Source organism: Pelobates fuscus, chromosome 11, assembly GCF_036172605.1.
Source record: "Pelobates fuscus isolate aPelFus1 chromosome 11, aPelFus1.pri, whole genome shotgun sequence".
NCBI classification, from domain to species: domain Eukaryota; kingdom Metazoa; phylum Chordata; class Amphibia; order Anura; family Pelobatidae; genus Pelobates; species Pelobates fuscus.
The window spans coordinates 106,819,387-106,843,885 of NC_086327.1; the positions used below are offsets into that span (position 1 = coordinate 106,819,387).

General features: G+C 45.1%; 1 protein-coding gene across 2 annotated transcripts in view; it reads left to right on the forward strand.

Annotated features, from left to right (window-relative positions):
* Positions 1-24,499, forward strand: part of VWA1 (von Willebrand factor A domain containing 1) — a 114,104-nt gene that overhangs the window by 67,228 nt on the left and 22,377 nt on the right. The window contains exons 3-9 of one of the 2 annotated variants that reach the window (XM_063436411.1): positions 2,814-3,092; positions 3,864-4,145; positions 5,752-6,033; positions 6,754-7,035; positions 8,929-9,213; positions 10,255-10,536; positions 12,766-13,044. In XM_063436411.1, the coding sequence (XP_063292481.1) occupies positions 2,814-3,092; positions 3,864-4,145; positions 5,752-6,033; positions 6,754-7,035; positions 8,929-9,213; positions 10,255-10,536; positions 12,766-13,044 (1,971 nt within the window). The remainder of the gene's footprint in view (positions 1-2,813; positions 3,093-3,863; positions 4,146-5,751; positions 6,034-6,753; positions 7,036-8,928; positions 9,214-10,254; positions 10,537-12,765; positions 13,045-24,499) is intronic. The other variant, XM_063436412.1, reaches the window with a different exon arrangement.

Consider the following 24,499-nt stretch of genomic DNA (forward strand, 5'->3'; position numbering starts at 1 on the left):
ACAAAACCCCAATAAGTAAACTAAACTAAGGGCAGTCTGTCCATACAACTGCTCATCACTACCGTTTAGGGTTTAAATGGCTTTACATTCTTTACCACGAAGTTCATAACTTTGCATTTTTCCTACCTTATTTCATCTGCCGTTTGAGTGCTCAGTCCCCCAACCTGTGTAAATCCCTCTGCAGCGAAGCAATATCCTGCTCACATTGTATTACTTTACAGGGTTTGCGCCATCTGCAAACACTGAAACATGGCTTTCAAAGCCTAATTCAAGATCATTTATTAATGTGTTGAGAATTGGTTGCATTATCATGAATGTTCCGCTGGACTTTGTCCTTAATTGACGAATTCACGTCCTTTCTGCTCTGTATGATTGCTAACCTAGCATACCCCAAGGTAGCACTTTTCATGTATCACCCACTAGGATGAAGATATGATGTGAATCTGGCCACCCTCTGTGAACCAGACTCTCTAAGGCTCACTGTAGTGGTAAAAAAAAAAAAAGAAAAAAAAAAGAATACTATAATTGTATCTATAAAAGTTTATAAAAATCTAAAGTTTATTGAGTGAAATGTTTTATTTTATGTTACTTTGTATTATTGTTTACTAGTAAATTAACAAATACGAAAGCAATCGTTTTCCCATAAAGAGGACCCTCAGCTATCTTAATGCTTCGTACTGGCCCGCAGATTGAAATTTCTCTGTCCTCACAATGGAATATAGTTTAATACACCTGGAATCACTGGGGAAAACATAAAGCTCTGATTATAAATAGTAGTTATTTTAAATGGAGCTCAGCTGGTTATCCTGTAACACAAACTACCAATTATACATCCAGATGCTTCTATTGAATACTTAATCCATAGGGGGTTTGGAAGCTCTGTACTTTTTCCACAAATGAATATATTTGTACCATGACCCCTTTAACCCCTTAAGGACACATGACATGTGTGACATGTCATGATTCCCTTTTATTCCAGAAGTTTGGTCCTTAAGGGGTTAAAAGCATTTCTTTTGATGAGAACGTTCAAGCAGCCAAAAAAGAAACAATACTGCCATCTAGTGTCCACTTTTTAGTAATACATATTCACAAACCAGTTTCCTAAAAATTAAAACAAAACATATGAAATTTTTGTTTTAGATATATTTGTGTCAATGGGCGTTTGTTTTCCTGAATGCATATGTAATTTATGTATACTGATGAGCTAGGTTTGAAAAGTGATGGCCTTTATTATATAGAATGTATATATGAATTTTATATTGTACTGGGTAGCACTTATCATGTATTGCTCATGCACATTTCGCTATAGTGCTATAGTTGATCTGGCAGTGCCAGTAAGGAACCCACAGATGCTCATTTTACCCACACAATTCCAGTAAGAGAAGTATGCGAGAGCACACTTTGTAGAATTTTAATTAACCAAAAAGTGAAACTTTGTGGAATTGGGTAAGCAATTATGAGGGGGAGGAGGAGGGGGGGGGAGAGACACACACACGTAATTTATTTAAACTGGGGAGCTTTAAACACAATTGCAGTCCAGATTTGATTAGGAGGTTATACTGTCCTGTAGAATATAAAATAACCTCCCAATCATTTCTAACCTCTAAACACGGAATTATGGTGAATTGAATATATAGAATTACATTTAAAATAATAAAACTTTAGCCAAGATTTTGCCATTTAATTTTCAGATGAGTAGCATTGCAACGGATCTTTGTGGGAAAGGTGACTATCCTTTCATGTCACCCATTTTAACGATGTTGTGGAGGCTGTATATGAAAATAATTTTGCGGTATATAACATCTACACTCAGAATCCAGAGAAAGAGCAGCAATTATTTTTTCACTTCTGTAGTACATTTAATCGCACAGTCGTAAAGTATGAAACGTTAATTTCTGTGCTTTACAAAATGGCAATCTGGTAATGTTCATATCTTTTACATTTTATTTATGTGGAAGTCTGTGATACAATCACATGTATTCAGTCGCGGACAGTTTAGAAAAGGAGGAACCGGCTATAATAAGGGGACATGTAGATAGACCATGTTTTTCATGTCGCATGTAAATTCTGCATACTGTCCCTCATGTTGGCTCCCCAACCCCTCCATCCCAGATCCAACACCTGCCAACATGGGCATAACTGCTCCTAAAGCAATTGATTTATCTTTTATGATAACTATAATTATTTAGTCAGTTGCCTTATGGCCAACCAATGCTGCCACGGTCGGGGGCCTGTGGATTTTGAACTTCCACACATTCTCCAAGACAATTGGTACTGCTTGGGAACTCTTCCTAAAGCAATACAGTCTTCTTCTATGATGACAACATTCCGGCATCCACCCAGTGCAGAGGAGCAAGTTTGGAAGGATGCGTCTCTTTCCATTCTTATATTTCCCAGCAAATCCAAGATGCACTTGCTCAATTAGTTGCACTGTGATGAAGAGCAGGAGAACCACCTGTTGGACTGTTCTCCTGTTTCCACTGTCATTCACTTGTTGGCATAGACCTCTATGCCATTGGCATTTTCTTTATTTGTAATTAACTAAATAATGTGTTTTCTAGTTAGCAGCTGATACTTCACCAGGGTGCATTTCTGGCAGTAATATATTTATACATAAACACAGATACAAATGTCTACCACTGAAATTGTACTACTTTCCTTATCCACATAACCCTCAGTTTTTATTTTTAATGAAGGTATTGCTATGGCGACACAGTTGACAGTGATACAGACTACAGTGTATCTTTAGCCTGATCATGTTGTCTCAAACAGAGTGATTATTCCCATGCAATTCTTTTCTCTCTTGTTCACAGATCTGATCCATTCGAAAAGGCTCCATGCTTCTGATATAACCACTACGAGCTTTAGACTAACATGGCCACGGTTGTTGATGCAGAGAGAAGAAAGTTACACTTTGGATTATTCACTACAATCTGACAAACGCTGGAGTGTACAGAAAATTCTGACGGCAGATCAGACTGGCGCATTAGTGGACAACCTAACCCCTAATACCACCTATTGGATTACACTCACTCCCGAATCCAATATTCAGTATTTCCACCCACAAACTATAAAAGTTACCACTCTCCATGGTAAGTTCAATGGATCCTAAATATCTGACAGTAAGTACCATATTTTATTGTACGATCACAATTGAGGGTAGTGTCAGTAATGATTAATTTTCTTTTAGAACTCTGGTCTAGAATTGCTTTTTAAAAACTAACACCAGATCGGAGAAGAGAAGGATTAAGATCCCTCAGGGTACCGTACTACACAGGTTACTTGTTGAGGCTCAACATCCACAAGACATGGTGAATTATCAAGCTTGGCAAGCATGGTTCTTGGGCTCCTCTCTAAAAGTTGGCCTTAGGTGGCCACCTAAGTTGTCTGTATGGTTAGTTCAGCTATGTATAGAGACATTCATGAATATGTTGCAAATAAACAAAGGGGAGATACGTTCTAAAAGTCCCATTGTTGAGAAAATAAAATCATAATTCTTTTTAGAATTGGACAAAAGACCTGGGGTAGCAGCATTCCCAAACATGAAAGACATTACTCTGGTATGATAAACCTAAAATGTATTATTATTACCTTAGCACAAAACAAAAATGTTGCTAAGCCACCGCTGCAATTCTGAGACAACTGAGACTGAGGAGACCACTCAAATTCAAGTAGAATAATGACTGTGGAGACACAGCCAAGGCCACGCTGGAACACTTTAAAATCAAGCATCTGGATATTTTAGAATGGCTCAGTCAAAGCCCAGACCTTCATTTGATGGAGAATCTGTGGAGAGACTTTATTGTGATTATTGTGTCTGATAGAATATGTGGTATCAATAATTATATTGCTCCCCTTTACAGAACCGATCCAAGAAATATCACTGCAGGTGAACAATGTAACAACTACCAGCTTTGAGCTGACCTGGCCAGGACTGCTGTCTCCTCTTAAAGATGAAAATTACCTTCTAGAGTATTCTCTGGAAACTGACACAAGTAGAACTATACAGATGGTTTTGTCTGGAGACCAGACTAGCATGGTACTGAGCAACTTAACCCCGAATACCACGTATCGGGTGAAACTTACTCCTAAATCCAACTTCCGTTTAGTCCGACCACAAACGATCCAAGTCTCCACTCTCCCAGGTATGTGTAAAAAAGTAATACAGGACACACTATTCTAATAATAATAAAAGTATTATGGGTACCCCCTCCAACCCAAAAAGAGAGAGAACGGTAGACTAGGGACCCAAAAAGAGGGAGAACTGGTGGATATAACCCTTCCTGGATCCTCCTTTGTGTTTACCTACACTCAAGACCTACCTCATCCTTTTGTGCTATAGGACTGGCATTATTTTCCTTTCCTTGTGGATGGAAGTTGATTAGCTTATTTATTTCCCTTGGAGTAGTTTTTAGATGTTTTTTGTTTTCTTGTCTTTTGACCCGTAGTATTAATAAGGGTAGGATTTCCACTGTTTTTGTTATTACCGTTCTCCATCAGCCCTCGATTGAGGTTCCCCCAGACTGGGGTACGATTCCTCAACTTTCAATATTCTTAAATTTTTTTAACTCATTATTCTAATATTGAACATTTAGAAGGAGTTTAACCTTATACTTAGAGAATATATGTCATGTCTATTTAGGTGTAAATATTTTAATGTAGGCTCCCAAAAGGAGGGTGTTTATTTTATAATGCTCTGTAATATACATTTATTATAACATTAAACTAGTAAATAGGTGACAAAGACATCTTTCCTGTAACCTAAATATTTATGTGTCATATTCACTTTCTTATTTTCTGTCCAAATACTTCTAGCCAAACTGTTCAAACACTTTGAATTCTCACGTTAGTGAATGACCTTGAATGTAACTAATGCCATTTGTATTTACTATCATATTACAGTTGGTTCTCTGAAAGACATCATGTTAGGTTGGATTAATTGGAGAGCTTTCACTCCAGAGATAAAAAAATAAAATAAAATAAAAACTTCTCCTCCACTAAGGCTGTGTGTTCTGCCAACTCCCATAATTATCTAGCAACCATAGCTGATACAGAATTATTGGAGTTGTCCAACACCAGTTGGAAAACGGGGAGCAGTTTATCACCCCTTTTGTGTAGAGTCTACACCGAAGTGTGCAAAGTTGATGCAGTGTCACGTGCATATCGTATCTGCTGGTGATTACTTTATGCTTTCAAAACTCCAATAAATACAGTTTTTATTTCAGAAACAAGAGGTAACGAGAGCCCTACTTAAACAAGCAAGTATTCTAAGGGAGATTAGGGAAGAAGACCCAAAGGGTAACAATACATTTAGGAGACAGAAATTCACTTTTTGATATGCTTCACAATAAATGTGGGTTTTAGGGAAAATCTGACAACACTGCTTTTGAGCTTGTAACTTATAAAAGATAAGAAAAATAGTTATCATATGTAAAATATGATGGCGTTTTCTAAATGCAAGTGGATAAAAGTTTGAGAGGAAATCATCCTCTACCAATTAACCTATAAAGAATATTTTGCTAATAATTATCTGAAAAAGATGACCTTTTCATAAGTCTGATCTATATGTAACCTTTATATTTTATTTACAATTTGTACCGTTAATGAAACTTGAAGACTCGAGTTGCCCACTCCTGAAGAAACATGTCCTGATTTATGTATGATGCGTGGAAGTCCTGTGCTTGTTAGGACAGTAGAAATGTATTTGATGCAATGTGAAGTAGCAATAATGACATCATTCCGCTTTCACAGAACCGATCCAAGAAATATCATTGCAGGTTCATGATGTAACAACTACCAGCTTTCGGCTGACCTGGCTAGGCCTGCAGTCTCGAGTTAAAATACAGAGCTTCCTTTTGGAGTATTCCCTGGCATCTGACACAAGTAGAACCATTAAGGAGATTTTGCTTGGAGATCAGACTAGTACGGTACTGGCGAATTTAACTCCAAATACAACATATCGGGTGACACTCATTCCTAAATCCAATGTGCATACAATCCGGCCACAAACGATACACGTCTCAACTGTGCCAGGTATGTTTAATAGATCTCAACCTGCTGTAAGGTGTCATTCACTGGAGAACATTTACCCCAGTAATTTGGCAGGTGTGTTAATTTGTGCCCTCCTAATTACCGGGGGAAGTACAACCCCCATAATTATTGTATGTGCCAACCACTGCTGACCAAGGATTGCATGGTCATTTGTCCCAAAACAGTTGGGTGAGTTTTACAGTAACACCCACGTTGTGGGCAATCTATATACAAAAATATAATGTTTCTACAGTTTTGTGGTACGTAGGCTTTGAAGAATAATATAGTAAGATGTTACTGTGGATTCTCTTGTGGTATTGAAATGTAAGTTATCACAGCTCAATACATCTTTCTGTAGTACATAATACTGGTAATAAATGACTTAGTGTATTACATCATCGCTTTGGGATCTCAGTACAAATTACACCTTCACATGAATCATAGCCCTGATAAGAAAAATAAATATATAAGTCTGCCTGTAAAAATGTTCTACTGACATATTTCTCATAAAAACGTGTACTCATGATTTTTATTGACTTCTGTTTAACACATATGGCTTCTTTACAAGCTAACTCATTAATGAGACTTGAAGACTTGAGCAGCCCATTCCTGCAGTAACATGTCCCTATTCATGTTAAATTTAAACAACATGCCTGTTATGACCAGAGTAAAATATCTCATGCATTATTTCGTAGCTATAATGGTATTTCTCCTCTTTCACAGAACCAATTCAAGAAATATCACTGCAGGTTCATGATATAACAAGTACTAGCTTTCGGCTGAGCTGGCCAGGCTTGTTGTCTCAAGTCAAAGGAGCAAGTTACATTTTGGAATATTCAGTGGAATCTGAAAATAGTAGGACTAAACAGGATATTTTGCCCGGAGATCAGTCTAGCACAGTACTAAGCAACTTGACTCCGAACACCAGCTATCGAGTGACACTCATTCCTAAATCCAACGTACGCATAATCCGGCCAAAAACGATACGAGTCTCCACTCTCCCAGGTGTGTTTGATAGATTCCAATGATGGGATACTTTATAATATTGCACATTCTCAATATAATTACCTCTGGATTATCAGAGGTCTAAATGCATACTTTAATGAGAACATATATATAAAAAAAATCATCCTATTTAGTAGCATACATTTTTCATATCCTCACCCTACTCTGTTGTCTATAAATCCATCCTTTCCTATAAGTACTGAATTTATAGGCACCGAGTAATAGGGGACAGGCTAGTGACACGAAACCCATCACTTGTGTCACCATATTGGCAGGTCAGCAAGGCATATATGTACATTTACACACATTCTCAATATAATTACCTCTGGATTATCAGAGGTCTAAATGCATACTTTAATGAGAACATATATAAAAAAAATCATCCTATTTAGTAGCATACATTTTTCATATCCTCACCCTACTCTGTTGTCTATAAATCCATCCTTTCCTATAAGTACTGAATTTATAGGCACCGAGTAATAGGGGACAGGCTAGTGACACGAAACCCATCACTTGTGTCACCATATTGGCAGGTCAGCCAGGCATATATGTACATTTACACCAGGCTACCTGACAATCAAGCAGGGTGGCCCACTGAAGGCAACCATGCAGGGAGCAGCCTTCTATGCACGGCCCTAATGCCAAGATCATGTCTAATGGTTCACTTGTGCATAGCTTGCTTTCTGGGGACAGTTTCCTGGTATCCCCAAAAGTGGGACACCAGGGAACAAAGTCAAGATGGCGGGAGTGGACCCAAAAATAGTGACTTTTGGGAGGACTGCTGTATATTTCTTGTCTTGCAATGTCTGTTATCTGTCAACCATAAAAAATGTTGCAATATACTCATTTAAGTTTACTCTAATTTGGTTTCACAAAAAAGGTAGGAATAAAGTATGATATATTCTGAAGAGCTTTTAGTCCGATAGTATAGTAGGGCTAATAACCCACACATCTCACTGGCATACTATATTAAAGGATCACTATAGTGTCAGGAAAACAAAGCGGTTTTCCTGACACTATAGTGCCCTGAGGGTGCCCCCACCCTCAGGGCACTGAAGGGGTTAAAACTCCTTCAGCAGCTTACCTTAATCCAGCGCTGGGCTCCCTCGGCGTTGGTGACCTCTCCTCCCTCGCCGACGTCAGCTCCCGAGTGGAGCGGAATGCACATGCGTGGCAAGTGCCGCACGCGCATTCAAACAGTCCATAGGAAAGCATTTCTCAATGCTTTCCTATGGACGTTCTGCGCAATAGATGCGAAATTCGCATCCAGCGTCGCAGATGCGCCTCTAGCGGCTGTCAGGAAGACACTAGAGGTTGGCTTAACCCCTAATGTAAACATAGCAGTTTATCTGAAACTGCTATGTTTACATGTGAAGGGTTAAAACCTGAGGGACCTGGCACCCAGACCACTTCATTGAGGTGAAGTGGTCTGGGTGACTCTAGTGTCCCTTTAAGTCACCTGTTTAGGATGCTTAACCCCTTAAGGACACATGACATGTGTGACACGTCATGATTCCCTTTTATTCCAGAAGTTTGGTCCTTAAGGGGTTAAAGCGGAAATCTACCTAGATAACCTAGGAACTATCAGCTATATATCTCTGAAAGAAATGGGAGTTCTGATCAAAAAATAATTATTTTAAGTGCCTAGAAGAGGATTTGTATGCATCATTATGAAAACCTATAAAATGTGTACTCTCAAAGTGCTCTCAAAATGAGTTTATATATAACATGTATTGCTCTTTAATCCTTGAAAAAATATAAGTGTAACATTCTACATTCTATTTCAGAAGACTTCCTCAATATATGTATTTGTTTGTTATGACCAGGATTCAGACAAGTAATATAGAGTAATGTAGTTGATGTGATGTGTTTGTTTTTTTTCTCCTTTGCCAGAACACATTCAAGAAATACCACTGCAGGTTCATGACATAACAACTACAAGCTTTCGACTAACATGGCCACAGCTGTTTTCGTCTTCAATTAATGAAGAGTTTTACCTATTGGAATATGCACCGGAATCTGACATATGGAGGACTATACGGAAGAGTTTATCTGGAGATCAGACTAGTGTGGAACTGGGGGATTTAAACCCAAATACCATCTACCGGGTCACACTTACACCTAAATCCAGCATCATCAATATCCGACCCAAAACAATACTGGTCTCCACTCTCACTGGTATGTTTAGTGGATCCTAAATATTGATTACTTGGTTACATTGGACAGATATAGTCATGGCTAGGCATCCTAAAAGGCACTTGTCAAGAGCACAAGCTTGATTTTATTGGGGGCCCCATGGGAAGAATTTTTGATAATGCCTCTTCCTACTGGTGTCCCATGAACAAATCTTTTTCTTTCATATTCATTTTTCAATTTGTGGCATATGGGGCATCTGAGAAGCAAATCCAGCCTTTTCATCAATGAGGGTTGTTATTAGAAAAGCACAATGGTTGGACAAAGTTCTAAAAGTTGAGCCTCCGCATGAGCATTCCGATGGTTTCTGTGGTAAATGTTCTAGTTTTAGAACCGATCAAATGCCAGGGATCTACCATGTGGTCATCTTGGCTTAATAAATATGGTATAACAAATGATAGTGATGATGAAGATATTACTCTTTCTGAATCCATTTAATTAATGGAAACTTGGAATTCTCTATCTGTGAATGAATCAAGGAGATTATTCCTAAGAAGGAAACATCTGCTTAAATGACTGGACACACAACTTAAATGGACACACAAAAAAGAAACACAGTTAGTCTCTATGATCTTCGCTGATGCACTCCCTGCACAGAAGCAGTTTAGACCATAGAGACTAACTGTCAGTTTTCAAACACTGTCCGACCAAAGGTGCATGTACATGACTGAAGGATCCTGTCACATACTAAAGGTAGGGCTAAGTTTTTCTCATATTTTACTTCATGTTACAAAAATCTATTCCCTTTCAAAACGCGAAGAAAGGATTATTATATTAACAAATAGTTTTGAAGGGACAGTTGTCCCTTAAGACATGTTAGCACATGTCACTGAGGAGAGCTCGCTTAGCTCCATTGTCAACATTTTTATCTGCTGAAATTTGGAGTTCAATACTGGCACAGGAAAACGTGAAAGTAGAAAGCCTCATAACATTTAAAACACATGAAAATTCCAGGTCAGTTATTACCAGGAGTAATGTATCCAATGTAATACGTCTGTAGTTATAATTAATTTTCTCCTTTCATAGAACGGTCCCAAGCATTACAAATAAAGGTTCATGACTTGACATCTAGAAGCTTTCGGCTAACCTGGCCACGGGTGTTGGACCGAGTTGGAGAAGAAAGTTACCAATTGAAGTATACCTTAGTATCCGATGTACAGAGGAGCACACAGAGACTTCTACCTGCAGATCAGACAAGTTTTGTACTGGGGAATTTGGTCCCTAATGCCACCTACCAAGTGACACTAACACCTGAATCCAATGTTAAGTTTATACAACCACAAACTATACGGGTCTCCACTCTGCCTGGTACGTTTCATGGATCCTAGACACCACATACATATTATTATCTACAGACTCATGTGGGCTTATTGACAAAACAGAATTTTGGAGAACTGGCAAGGGGATATCAATATTTAGACCTCAGTTGGCAAGCTGGAAAACTAACTAAGCTGCAGAAAATTTTCAAATTTAATAAATTCAAATTTATAATTATCTATTAATTTAATTTATTTGAATTGTGAGAAATGCATGCCACATTTAACACTGTCCATTAATCAATAGAATCTGAAATAACAATTATATAATTCTATAAATTATAATTTAAAGTCTTTCACACCTCTCTTACTGGATTTAGGCTATTATTGTCTGTCCGTTCATCCATCCATTTTCCTTTCTTTCTTTCCTCTACTTCTTTCCTTCTCTTCTCTTTACATTCTGTTTCTCCTTCCTCCCTGCAGCACTTAATAGTAGAAAAAAAAATGCTCTGTACAGTACAACATGCGGTATCGCTTGGTGTGTTACATCAGGGTGCAGAACAGACAGGGCCGCCTAGGGTGCCTACTTAGGGGGGCTCCAGCAGTGGCATTACTTCTTGCCTGGCCGCCTCCCTATCAAGCTGAATTAATTGTATAGAGCAGATCGCGGCTGCTGCCAGCCGCGTTACCAGGCACTAGGGAGCACTTACTTGTAGACTAGCGCCCAGTAGAACGTCGGTCTGGCATTCACCACAGCCTGCTAAGTCAGGACCCCTCTCCCAGTAAAGCATCGCGGCAGCACAAGGGCACGTGATTCACTCGCTCCGGCAGCTTGCCCTGTACGTGGGGACAAGTGGGTGGGAGAATAAAAGGAAAAGGTAAGTCACATATGCACATTATTTATGTACAGATGCAGACAAGCCACTTTTAAAATAATATCCAGAATAGTATCACTTCTAAAATAATATCCAGGCAGACCAACAAGCTATTACTGCTCAAAATAGATAAACCACTAATCAATCAACAAGCAGGCTACAAGCTCTATCTGGAGAGATAGAGAGAGAGTGTGTGTGTGTGTATGTATGGGTCTGTTTGTGTGTATGGGTCTCTGTGTGTGTGTATAAGTCAGTGTGTGTCTACATGGGTCAGTGTGTGTGTATGTATGGGTCTGTTTGTGTGTATGGGTCTCTGTGTGTGTGTGTGTGGGTCTGTGTGTCTATAGGTCAGTGTGTATCTGCATGGGTCAGTGTGTGTGTCTGCATGGGTCAGTTTGAGTGTGTGGAGGGGGTCAGTGTGTTTGTGTGTGTGTGGGCCAGTGTATGTAAGTCTGCATAAATGGGTGGAACGAATGGGGCAGCAAAAATATTTTCGCCTAGAGTGGCTAAAATCCTTGCACTGGCCCTGAGACCAGATAGCTCATAACAGGCATTCTTTTATTTAGGTGGAATAAAGTAAGTTTCATTGCTAAACTTGTAATTGAAGCATGTAGATAACTAAATCAAAAACAGGAATATAAAGGTAGACGGTCCCTTAAAGGGACACTCCAGGCATCCAGACCACTTCTGCCCATTGGAGTGGTCTGGGTGCCAACTCCCACTACTCTTAACCCTGCAACTGTAATTATTGCAATTTTTTTATAAATTGCAATAATTACATTGCAGGGTTAACTCCACCTCTAGTGGCTGTCTACTAGACAGCCACTAGAGGGCACTTCCTAATTCATAGCAAAGATTTTCATAGCAAAGATTTTCTTTGCTAGAGCGTCACTGGACGTCCTCACGCTGTGTGAGGACCTCCAGCGTCGCTCAATTCCTCATAGGAAAGCATTGAAAATATTTTTCAATGCTTTCCTATGGGGAGACCTAATGCGTGTGCATGCGCATTAGGTTTCCTCAGCCGGCAGGCAGGATCAGTCTCGCCCACCGGCTGACGTGATTACTGGGAGGAGCGACGCCGACCCGAAACCACAGCCGAGGGACATCGGCGGGGTGTCAGGTAAGTGACCTGAACGGGTTTTCACCTCTTCAGCTACCTGGGATGGGAGGTGGGAGGGAAAGGGTACCTGCAGTGCCAGGAGTTTTCCTTTAAAATAAATATCCTATTTTGTTCCCTTTTTATCTGGCCAGGTAACGTGCTTGGAGACTCCCATCTGCCTAGTCCTGCTGTAATGTTGCTCCACTACAATATAAATGCATGACTATCTCAGTCTTATAGTGAGCAGTAGTTATCTATCCGATATATATGTTGTAACTATATAAATGGTATATCTGCCCTTTCACAGAGCCGATCCAAAGTTTACAGCTTCGGGCTTTAGACATAACCCCTACAAGCTTTCGTATAACATGGCCACGGATGTTGAATCAACAAGAAGACCGGTACCTTTTGGAGTATTCCCTGGAATCTGACTTACGCAGGAGTGTTCGGAAAAGTTTGCCTGGAAGTCAAACTGAAGTGTTGCTGGGGAACTTAATGCCCAATACCAACTATAAAGTTACCCTTACCCCTGAATCAAATGTCCAGATAATCCAACCACAAACTATACAGGTCTCCACTCGTCCTGGTGAGTGTAAAAAACATTGATTATGGAGTACACCCTTATATTGTATTGTATTAAGAAGGATCTGGCTTACATCTCCCAATCATCACAGTTTTGATGGGACACTTTGGGACCTACCTCTGTCCTGTATCATGCTTCTCTCTGTTACGAAAGGAAGAATACTTATTTCCCAGAATAAGAAAACCTGTATACAGTGGTGAGGAATTGTATGAACCCTTAAGGGTTATCTGTATTACCCTATACGTTGACTTCAAATGTGATTGGAATCTGACCATCCGAATTATCATAAAAGATAAACAAAATTTATTTAAGGAAATAATAGAAAACAAAGCAAATGTTTAGAGTTCACATTGATCCAACATTGATTATATTTGCTGTGTCAACTCATAGGGTCGTCAACTTTGTTAATGGTGTAATCTGAAGTCCCTCCTTAAAAAAACAAACACAAACTCAACTCCCCTAACCTTACCGTCTTGAAGCACATACATGAGGTCTGAGCTGGCAAAATGGTCCAATCACAGACTTCTGCAAGTGAAGCCTGTGATTGGTCTGTACATGGCCCTTGTGACATTGGAGGGGGCATGAAAGTCTGTGCAGGGGGGGGGGGGGGGGTTCTCCATAGTGTCCAATAGGGCTTTTTTTTTTTTGTCAATCTGTTTTTATTAAAGGCATTTAAAATGGGATACAGAAGAGAAAAAAAACAGGGGAGATGTACGGGTCGTTTACAATATACGATTGATACACCATTCGGCATGGGAGTTTCAAAATACATTTTAAGTCTAAACTGTAATTTGTAAATGCACACTACGGAGTACAAGATCTGGTATGTAACATGCTAAGTTCACAGCGTATTTGCTAATCTTAACCTATTCTGAGTGTAAGTCTTAGCGACTCATTCATAACAATCTTAATTATTCAGAGTATCGGCAGTTCGTTACAGGGTAGCATAGATGAAAGGATACATCTTTTCCCCTTTTCGTTCCTTCGTTTTTTTTTGTTTTTTTTTTGGTTTTTCCCCCCACTAAACTTGGTTCTATACTTGACCCTATCATCTAACACTAATGGCTGAACATGCATCATCAACTATATTACAAGAAGGTTGCTGGTTTGTTATTACTCGCGTGGCTGTTACCCGCCTTGTGCAGTGGGTAGTTTCCCCTGGCTGAGCTTTACCTAAGTAAGCGCTTATGGCGTGTGGTCCGGGGTCTGTGCTGTCCCGTTGTACGGTCCGAGAGGTCTAAGGGGTAATTGCCCTTTTCCTTTTGGGTCTCTATAGCTCTGGGGCCCTTAGTGTTCGTCTCACAGGTAACCTTTAGGGTTTATGGTCCTATGTCGAGTATTATCGTGCTCAATTCGTCCTGTTCGTCGTCTGTGATTCCACCCCCCCAGTCTACGTTGTGTCTCATTCGAGTTATTCGTCGGCCAAGCGTCAGTTGGGTTTGCGACAAGACCCTCTGTGCCTCCTAGATCCCCACTTGGTCTCCAGGTGTGTGGCAACCGTACCTCCTTCGTATGCCTCATGGTCTACTGGTAATGGTTCGGCTCACGGTTTGGGTCCAGCCCTGGTTCCAGGGTCCCCCCGTCTGTGCGGGTGTAGTTGGCAGGGCTTGTGTTCTGCTCTAAGCGGTTTAAGGGTAGTTTCCGGGTAAAGGGAGAACAGATTGTGCGTCAGTGCTAGGACCTGTGCGGGAGTTGGCCAGAAGTATAGGGGTTGAGCAAGAGGTTGTGCTCAATGGGTGTGCATGGGGTGGGGTGTAGCCCCCTCTCCAGGCGCCCACCCAGCCCGAGAGGTCCGCCCCCGCGCGCCACCTACGCCCGTTCGCTTCCCTCCGGATCACACGCCACGGTCATCCCCTTCAGGGCTCAGGTCGGGTTGGACTCCCTGTGATCCATCCCCTCCGTGCACTCGGTTATGATTCTGGTTCCCTCTTCGGGATATAAAGTCAAGCCACGGTGTCCACGTCAGTAGGTATCGTTCAGTGGTTCCCTTTAGGGTCGCTGTTAGTGTCTTTATCCCGTGGATCTCTTCCACCTTGTCCATCCACTGTTGGAGGTCAGGGGTCTGTGAGGTGCGCCATCTGGTTGGGATGAGTAGTTTAGCCGCATTTAGTAGGTGTTTCGTAAGTGACTTTTTATATCGCGATATGGGCATCTGTGTGGTGTAGGAGCATCTGAAGCGGTTGCAGCTGGAGGTCCGTGTCTAGGATTTCAGTGATTTGCGTGTGTATCTGGGTCCAGTATTGAGTTATTTTTCTACAGGACCACCAAATGTGTAGGTCTGTCCCTATTGCTTCCTCGCATCTCCAACAGAGATCAGAGGCATCCTGGTTCATCCGGTGTAGCCGCTCGGGGGTTTTGTACCAGTTAGTCAGCAATTTGTAATTGAGCTCTTGGTGCTTGGAGCACATAGAGCTTTGATGCGTGAGTATGTGGATTTTCGTCCACTGTTGTTTTCCGTGAGCACAACTCCCGTAGCTTCCTCCCAGCATGCCATATAGCGTGCCGGTTCTGGGCGGGCTGCCGTTTGAAGCAGGGCGTATAGTGTGGAGACACTCCTGCTCAGATGCGTGCGGGCTCTGCAGTGTTCTTCGAACCCCGTCAGGCTCCTATGGAACAGGCGTCTTCCTCCATGAGAGGTGTAGTATGCCTTTATTTGAAAGTAGCGGAATCTTTCCAGGGTCGTCGGTGGTCTATCTGGTATGAGGTCTGGAAGTTGTTTGAGAGTGTCTGCCGTACACCATTGTTGCATGTGCGTGAAATCCGTTGCTCCGAACGTCTTAATCTCTTGTGGTTTGAGTCCTCCAGCAACCTTGGGATTGTGGGTGATTGGGGTCATCGGGCCCGGGGTCGTAGTAAGCGAGAGTTTGGTTCTTATGGAGTACCAGGTCCGCAGTGTCGCTCCATAAGGGGGTGAGTCCGTGTCCGCTCGTTCCCGGAGTGTTCGTCCAGCCATACGGCTGCTAGGAGTGTCCCCTCCGTCTGCGCCCCCTCCATGCGAATCCATATTTTGTCCGTCTTCAATGTATGCCAGTCTACTATGCGTTGTAAGTGTGTTGCCCTGTAGTAGGTTAAAATCGAGGGGAGCCCCACTCCACCTTGTGCTTTTGTCTGCTGCAGTTGAGTCCTCTTCAATCTGGGGGGCTTAGTTTGCCAGACGAAACTGGTGATTGCCGTATCCATGTTGCGAAAGAACATTGTCGGGACTCGGATCGGGAGCGTCTGGAAGAGGTATAGCAGGCGTGGCAGGAGGTTCATTTTAATGGCATTCATTCTGCCGAACCACGATACGCAGAGGCCAGCCCATCGCGTAAGGTCTTGTTTCAGTGTGAGAAGTATTGGGGTGAAGTTATGCGTGTAGAGTTGGGTAAGGTCCGCAGTGAGCCATATCCCTAGGTATTTAAGTTTCGTCCTGCACCATGCGAACCGGAATTGGGATTGTAGGTGAGCGACTTCCAGGTCAGTCAGTGAGAGGGGCATGGCTTCCGACTTATCCGCGTTCAATTTCATGTTAGATACGAGCCCATACTCCCTGAAGGCTCGCAGCAGATTTGGAATGGAGACCAGGGGGTTGCTGATGAAAAACAGCATATCATCAGCATATGCTGCCACCTTGTGTACCATGCCCTTCAGGGTGTACCCCCCTATTCCCCCGTCCCATCTGACCGCCCCAAGGAACGGTTCCAGGGAGAGGGCAAACAGAAGGGGGGAGAGCGGGCAACCCTGCCTCGTCCCGTTCCGGATCGACACTGGGTCGGACAAAGCGCCATTGACTCGCACCCTTGCGGTTGGGGTCGTGTAGAGGGAGAGAATCCATGTCATCAGATGCGGTCCAAAACCCATGGTCCGTAGAGTGGCCTCCATGTACCTCCAATCCACCCGATCGAAGGCCTTCTCCGCATCGGTGGAAAGGAGTACTAGTTTTTGCGCGGAGCGACCGGCCGCATGCATGATGTTTCATGCCCTTATGGTGTTGTCTCTAGCCTCTCGGCCAGGGATGAAGCCGACCTGGTCAGGGTCAGGGTCCACCATTTCTGGGAGCACAGTACTGATGCGGGTGGCCAGTATCTTAGTGAAAAGCTTTAAGTCCGCGTTCAGGAGGGAAATCGGAGCAGATGGCTGGGTCTTTGCCTTCCTTCGGGATGACAGCTATCGTTGCTGCCAGGGAGTCGCGTGGGAGAGCCCCTCCCTCCAACAGGGAGTTAATGCCCATCAGAAACCTGGGCATCAGCACATCCCCGAACTCCTTGAGGTACTTGGCCGGCAGTCCGTCCGGGCCTGGGGCTTTATTGAGCTTCGACCCTTTCAACGCCGCCTGTAGCTCTTCTAGTGTGATTGGTGTTTCCAGTTCCTCCGCTGCTTCCTGGCTCAGCGTTTTGGAGACATGTTCCCGTAGGTACTCCGATATCCGCAGGTCCCTCCGTTGAATCGACTCCGGCGTAGTCATGGTGGGCAGGTTGTACAAGGTCTCATAGAAGTCCCGGAAGGATTCCACTATTTTGTCTGGTATCTGGGTCATTGTTTGTTCCTTAGTTCTGATTGTGGTGATATGACACATGCGCCGTTTTCTTTGGAGCATTCTGGCCAGCAGGCGGACACATTTATTAGAATATTCATAGAAGAAGCGGTGAGACTGTCTGATAGTATTGTGCAATTTCCGCTGTAGGATGTCGCGTAGAGAGAAAAAACGGGTCGCAAGAGTATTCTGAGAACGGACAGCAACTGAAATAGCCTGCCCTTCGGTAGGTCCCCGCTCAGAACTCAAGCTGGTTTTAGCTCATCTTGTGCCATTACAGAGAGAACATATCTGAAGCATATCAGACTGGTCCCACCCATACGGGTAGTCCAGATCCGAAATACCAGCAAGTTCTCTCTGCACGAGAGATACAGCAACCCCAGACGATCGTTTCAGCCTTGTTAGGCATCATCAGTGAGGCATAGCTAATATCTCTCTAGGCACCGTGAGCAAGGGGTCCACGTCTGGATTACCCTTTAAACTTATGGAGAGAAAAAACGGGTCGCAAGAGTATTCTGAGAACGGACAGCAACTGAAATAGCCTGCCCTTCGGTAGGTCCCCGCTCAGAACTCAAGCTGGTTTTAGCTCATCTTGTGCCATTACAGAGAGAACATATCTGAAGCATATCAGACTGGTCCCACCCATACGGGTAGTCCAGATCCGAAATACCAGCAAGTTCTCTCTGCACGAGAGATACAGCAACCCCAGACGATCGTTTCAGCCTTGTTAGGCATCATCAGTGAGGCATAGCTAATATCTCTCTAGGCACCGTGAGCAAGGGGTCCACGTCTGGATTACCCTTTAAACTTATGGAGAGAAAAAACGGGTCGCAAGAGTATTCTGAGAACGGACAGCAACTGAAATAGCCTGCCCTTCGGTAGGTCCCCGCTCAGAACTCAAGCTGGTTTTAGCTCATCTTGTGCCATTACAGAGAGAACATATCTGAAGCATATCAGACTGGTCCCACCCATACGGGTAGTCCAGATCCGAAATACCAGCAAGTTCTCTCTGCACGAGAGATACAGCAACCCCAGACGATCGTTTCAGCCTTGTTAGGCATCATCAGTGAGGCATAGCTAATATCTCTCTAGGCACCGTGAGCAAGGGGTCCACGTCTGGATTACCCTTTAAACTTATGGAGAGAAAAAACGGGTCGCAAGAGTATTCTGAGAACGGACAGCAACTGAAATAGCCTGCCCTTCGGTAGGTCCCCGCTCAGAACTCAAGCTGGTTTTAGCTCATCTTGTGCCATTACAGAGAGAACATATCTGAAGCATATCAGACTGGTCCCACCCATACGGGTAGTCCAGATCCGAAATACCAGCAAGTTCTCTCTGCACGAGAGATACAGCAACCCCAGACGATCGTTTCAGCCTTGTTAGGCATCATCAGTGAGGCATAGCTAATATCTCTCTAGGCACCGTGAGCAAGGGGTCCACGTCTGGATTACCCTTTAAACTTATGGAGAGAAAAAACGGGTCGCAAGAGTATTCTGAGAACGGACAGCAACTGAAATAGCCTGCCCTTCGGTAGGTCCCCGCTCAGAACTCAAGCTGGTTTTAGCTCATCTTGTGCCATTACAGAGAGAACATATCTGAAGCATATCAGACTGGTCCCACCCATACGGGTAGTCCAGATCCGAAATACCAGCAAGTTCTCTCTGCACGAGAGATACAGCAACCCCAGACGATCGTTTCAGCCTTGTTAGGCATCATCAGTGAGGCATAGCTAATATCTCTCTAGGCACCGTGAGCAAGGGGTCCACGTCTGGATTACCCTTTAAACTTATGGAGAGAAAAAACGGGTCGCAAGAGTATTCTGAGAACGGACAGCAACTGAAATAGCCTGCCCTTCGGTAGGTCCCCGCTCAGAACTCAAGCTGGTTTTAGCTCATCTTGTGCCATTACAGAGAGAACATATCTGAAGCATATCAGACTGGTCCCACCCATACGGGTAGTCCAGATCCGAAATACCAGCAAGTTCTCTCTGCACGAGAGATACAGCAACCCCAGACGATCGTTTCAGCCTTGTTAGGCATCATCAGTGAGGCATAGCTAATATCTCTCTAGGCACCGTGAGCAAGGGGTCCACGTCTGGATTACCCTTTAAACTTATGGAGAGAAAAAACGGGTCGCAAGAGTATTCTGAGAACGGACAGCAACTGAAATAGCCTGCCCTTCGGTAGGTCCCCGCTCAGAACTCAAGCTGGTTTTAGCTCATCTTGTGCCATTACAGAGAGAACATATCTGAAGCATATCAGACTGGTCCCACCCATACGGGTAGTCCAGATCCGAAATGCCAGCAAGTTCTCTCTGCACGAGAGATACAGCAACCCCAGACGATCGTTTCAGCCTTGTTAGGCATCATCAGTGAGGCATAGCTAATATCTCTCTAGTTTTTTCTCTCCATAAGTTTAAAGGGTAATCCAGACGTGGACCCCTTGCTCACGGTGCCTAGAGAGATATTAGCTATGCCTCACTGATGATGCCTAACAAGGCTGAAACGATCGTCTGGGGTTGCTGTATCTCTCGTGCAGAGAGAACTTGCTGGTATTTCGGATCTGGACTACCCGTATGGGTGGGACCAGTCTGATATGCTTCAGATATGTTCTCTCTGTAATGGCACAAGATGAGCTAAAACCAGCTTGAGTTCTGAGCGGGGACCTACCGAAGGGCAGGCTATTTCAGTTGCTGTCCGTTCTCAGAATACTCTTGCGACCTGTTTTTTCTCTCCATAAGTTTAAAGGGTAATCCAGACGTGGACCCCTTGCTCACGGTGCCTAGAGAGATATTAGCTATGCCTCACTGATGATGCCTAACAAGGCTGAAACGATCGTCTGGGGTTGCTGTATCTCTCGTGCAGAGAGAACTTGCTGGCATTTCGGATCTGGACTACCCGTATGGGTGGGACCAGTCTGATATGCTTCAGATATGTTCTCTCTGTAATGGCACAAGATGAGCTAAAACCAGCTTGAGTTCTGAGCGGGGACCTACCGAAGGGCAGGCTATTTCAGTTGCTGTCCGTTCTCAGAATACTCTTGCGACCTGTTTTTTCTCTCCATAAGTTTTAAGGGTAATCCAGACGTGGACCCCTTGCTCACGGTGCCTAGAGAGATATTAGCTATGCCTCACTGATGATGCCTAACAAGGCTGAAACGATCGTCTGGGGTTGCTGTATCTCTCGTGCAGAGAGAACTTGCTGGCATTTCGGATCTGGACTACCCGTATGGGTGGGACCAGTCTGATATGCTTCAGATATGTTCTCTCTGTAATGGCACAAGATGAGCTAAAACCAGCTTGAGTTCTGAGCGGGGACCTACCGAAGGGCAGGCTATTTCAGTTGCTGTCCGTTCTCAGAATACTCTTGCGACCTGTTTTTTCTCTCCATAAGTTTAAAGGGTAATCCAGACGTGGACCCCTTGCTCACGGTGCCTAGAGAGATATTAGCTATGCCTCACTGATGATGCCTAACAAGGCTGAAACGATCGTCTGGGGTTGCTGTATCTCTCGTGCAGAGAGAACTTGCTGGCATTTCGGATCTGGACTACCCGTATGGGTGGGACCAGTCTGATATGCTTCAGATATGTTCTCTCTGTAATGGCACAAGATGAGCTAAAACCAGCTTGAGTTCTGAGCGGGGACCTACCGAAGGGCAGGCTATTTCAGTTGCTGTCCGTTCTCAGAATACTCTTGCGACCTGTTTTTTCTCTCCATAAGTTTAAAGGGTAATCCAGACGTGGACCCCTTGCTCACGGTGCCTAGAGAGATATTAGCTATGCCTCACTGATGATGCCTAACAAGGCTGAAACGATCGTCTGGGGTTGCTGTATCTCTCGTGCAGAGAGAACTTGCTGGCATTTCGGATCTGGACTACCCGTATGGGTGGGACCAGTCTGATATGCTTCAGATATGTTCTCTCTGTAATGGCACAAGATGAGCTAAAACCAGCTTGAGTTCTGAGCGGGGACCTACCGAAGGGCAGGCTATTTCAGTTGCTGTCCGTTCTCAGAATACTCTTGCGACCTGTTTTTTCTCTCCATAAGTTTAAAGGGTAATCCAGACGTGGACCCCTTGCTCACGGTGCCTAGAGAGATATTAGCTATGCCTCACTGATGATGCCTAACAAGGCTGAAACGATCGTCTGGGGTTGCTGTATCTCTCGTGCAGAGAGAACTTGCTGGCATTTCGGATCTGGACTACCCGTATGGGTGGGACCAGTCTGATATGCTTCAGATATGTTCTCTCTGTAATGGCACAAGATGAGCTAAAACCAGCTTGAGTTCTGAGCGGGGACCTACCGAAGGGCAGGCTATTTCAGTTGCTGTCCGTTCTCAGAATACTCTTGCGACCTGTTTTTTCTCTCCAGGATGTCGCGTAGCGTCCTCCTGGCATCCAGGAGGGCTCTATAGTCCTGATCGGACTGCGTGGTCTTATGCGCCTCCTCTAGTTCGGAGATCTGCTTACAGAGTGCTTCCGTGTGTTTCCGCTGTTCCTTCTTCCTTCGGGATCATATGTTGATTAGCGTACCCCGGTCAATACGAAGTCAACAGGGGGAGTTTGGGCTTGGCCGTGGGCCGTGGTTGTAGACCTGTGGGCGGTCCTACTTAGACTTGACACCTGAGGCGGGGATGTCGTGCGGGGTCCCTTTCAGGGGTCGGTTCGCACTCCCTCTACCAGTGTGGGGAGGGTGTCCGTCTGTGGGTGCCTGACCTAGACTGCACCTGCGCTGGGACTATTGAGTGTTGTGATTATTTTGTTGTCTTTTATGTAGTGGGTGTGTGGTGTGTTCTCAGTGAGTGTGGGTAGAATGTTTCCATATCTCACCCCCCTGGCCGAAAAGTAGTTGTGGCTAAGGAGGCAAAAAGTGTCCGGTCGCAAAGCATTGGCTTTTGTCGTCAGTTTTCGTTCGGGGTTCATGGTCGGGGTAGGGGTCTGGGAGTCATTAGGCTGGGTTCCGTGTTCTTTCCTATGCTCCTTTCCGAGTCACCCGGGTTGGGGATCCCTTGTTCCTAAGGGGTATCTATCGTGGTCTGGGTGGGCATGGGTCCCTATTCTTGGGCGTGGGGGTACAATGCAGCTGTCGGGGTCTGGGTTTTCGTTGCGGGGCGGCCCACGAGTGTGAGTGGGCCGCCCCGCAACGAAAACCCAGACCCCGACAGCTGCATTGTGTGAGTGGCTGCCTGGTGCGTAGTGTGTTTACGTTATTTGGGTCATCTACCTCGTGTCAGCTATCAGAGGGCTGTGCAGCCTAGAGAGCCCTCCATCGCCCCTTCCCACCTCTGTTCGCCATAATCTGTCTCTCAGCTGCTGGTAATGTTCCCGCAGGTGTCCTCCCTCCCTTATGAGTACTTGGCCCCTAAGTTCTCCGCCTGGCGAGTAGCTTGCCTGGGTGTCTACTAGCCCCCCGTTTTTTGCTGACATCATCTCGCTTGCAACTGCATCTAGCCTCCCCACCCCCCTCCCCCACGTCTCCCCCCCTGCCCCCTCCCCTCCCCAACCCCCCCTGCGGTACACAGCAGTTCTAAACAGGGGAGCCGGTCGCGGCTCAGGGTGAAGGAGTGCATCGAAGTGGTAGTAGTCTTCAATTTCTCACTGCTGCCGGCCTGCAGTTTGAGTCCCCTGGTTCAGGCAGACCTCCCCCCCCCCCCACCTCTTCCTTCGCCCTGCAGGCGGAGGAGGGTGCACCGGGGTAGCTGTGGCAGATGACAGTCTCCATCAGTCCGGAACCCCTTCATTCCGGGGACCCAGTACCCCTCCCCAACATGGCTCACTATCCCGCCCTATGGTAACTGCATGAGTGTAAGGGGGGGCTCCCATCCGCTGTGACCTGCATTCCTCTTCTTATAGGGGCAGTGCGGGAGGAGCATTGTATAGGTTTATATGCCATCCCCCTGCCCACGTGTGAACGCTTTTCTCCCCATATTCCACCCAAAGAGTCCAGGTATGCCCATCGCTTCCCGGGTGAGCCAGTAGGCCCACGTGTCCCCATGTCCCCAGTGTATAGGTTGACTCACCAGACTCCCCACAGTCCGACTCGGCCGGGACCACTCTATTCTTCTGGGCCATCCGGCCCACCCCATCTCCTCGGGGGTGCCCTCCTTGCGGTAGGTGCCTCCTGGTTTCGGATGGGGCCGTTGGGTCTCTCCTTGCCGCAATCGCCTCCTCCAGGATCCAGTTGCGGATTCGGGTCTGTGGTAGGTTGAGAGCTCTCATCAGGCCGGGGACCTCCTCAGGCCAGCGCGCTGATAGCCATGTGTGGCCATGCTTTACTTGTAAGCTGAGCGGGAATCCCCAGCGGTACGGGATCTGTTTCTCTCTGAGTGCGCTAGTGACCGGGCGTAATGCTCGTCTGGCATCCAGGGTCAGGCTGGAGAGATCCTGGAATAGGGATACTTCGGAGCCACGGAATGGAATGGTGGCCATTCCCCTGGTGGCAGCCATGATCTTCTCCTTTAGGCTACTGAGGTGCAGGCAACACACCACATAACCTCGGGCCTCCATCTTGTCTCATCGGCCCAAGCGTTCTGTGTGCGCGCTCTAGTGTAAGAGCACCGGGTGCCTCTTCACCCAATATCTGCTGGAAAAGCGCGACTAGAGTGTCCTGTAGCGGTTCAGCCTCCATTTCTGGCAGGCCGCGGATGCGGATGTTGTTGCGACGGCTTCTGTTTTCTAGATCTTCGACTTGCCTGCGGATGGTGAGTAGCATGTTCCCCTGTCGGGTCGCAGCCACCTCTGCCGCTCTGTGTTGCTGCTCACTGTCGCGGGCCGCCTCCTCCACCTCCTCCACCCTCTGTTCCAGGGCGTTCAGGTCCTTTCGTAAGTCGGCCATTTCCTCTCGTATGGCCGCTCGCATCTCCCTCACCAGGGTGCCCGTGTCATCCTTGGTCAGCATCCTTTCGGATATTTGCGTGAGCTCCGCCCGGATCAGCGTGAGGGCTTCAGCTT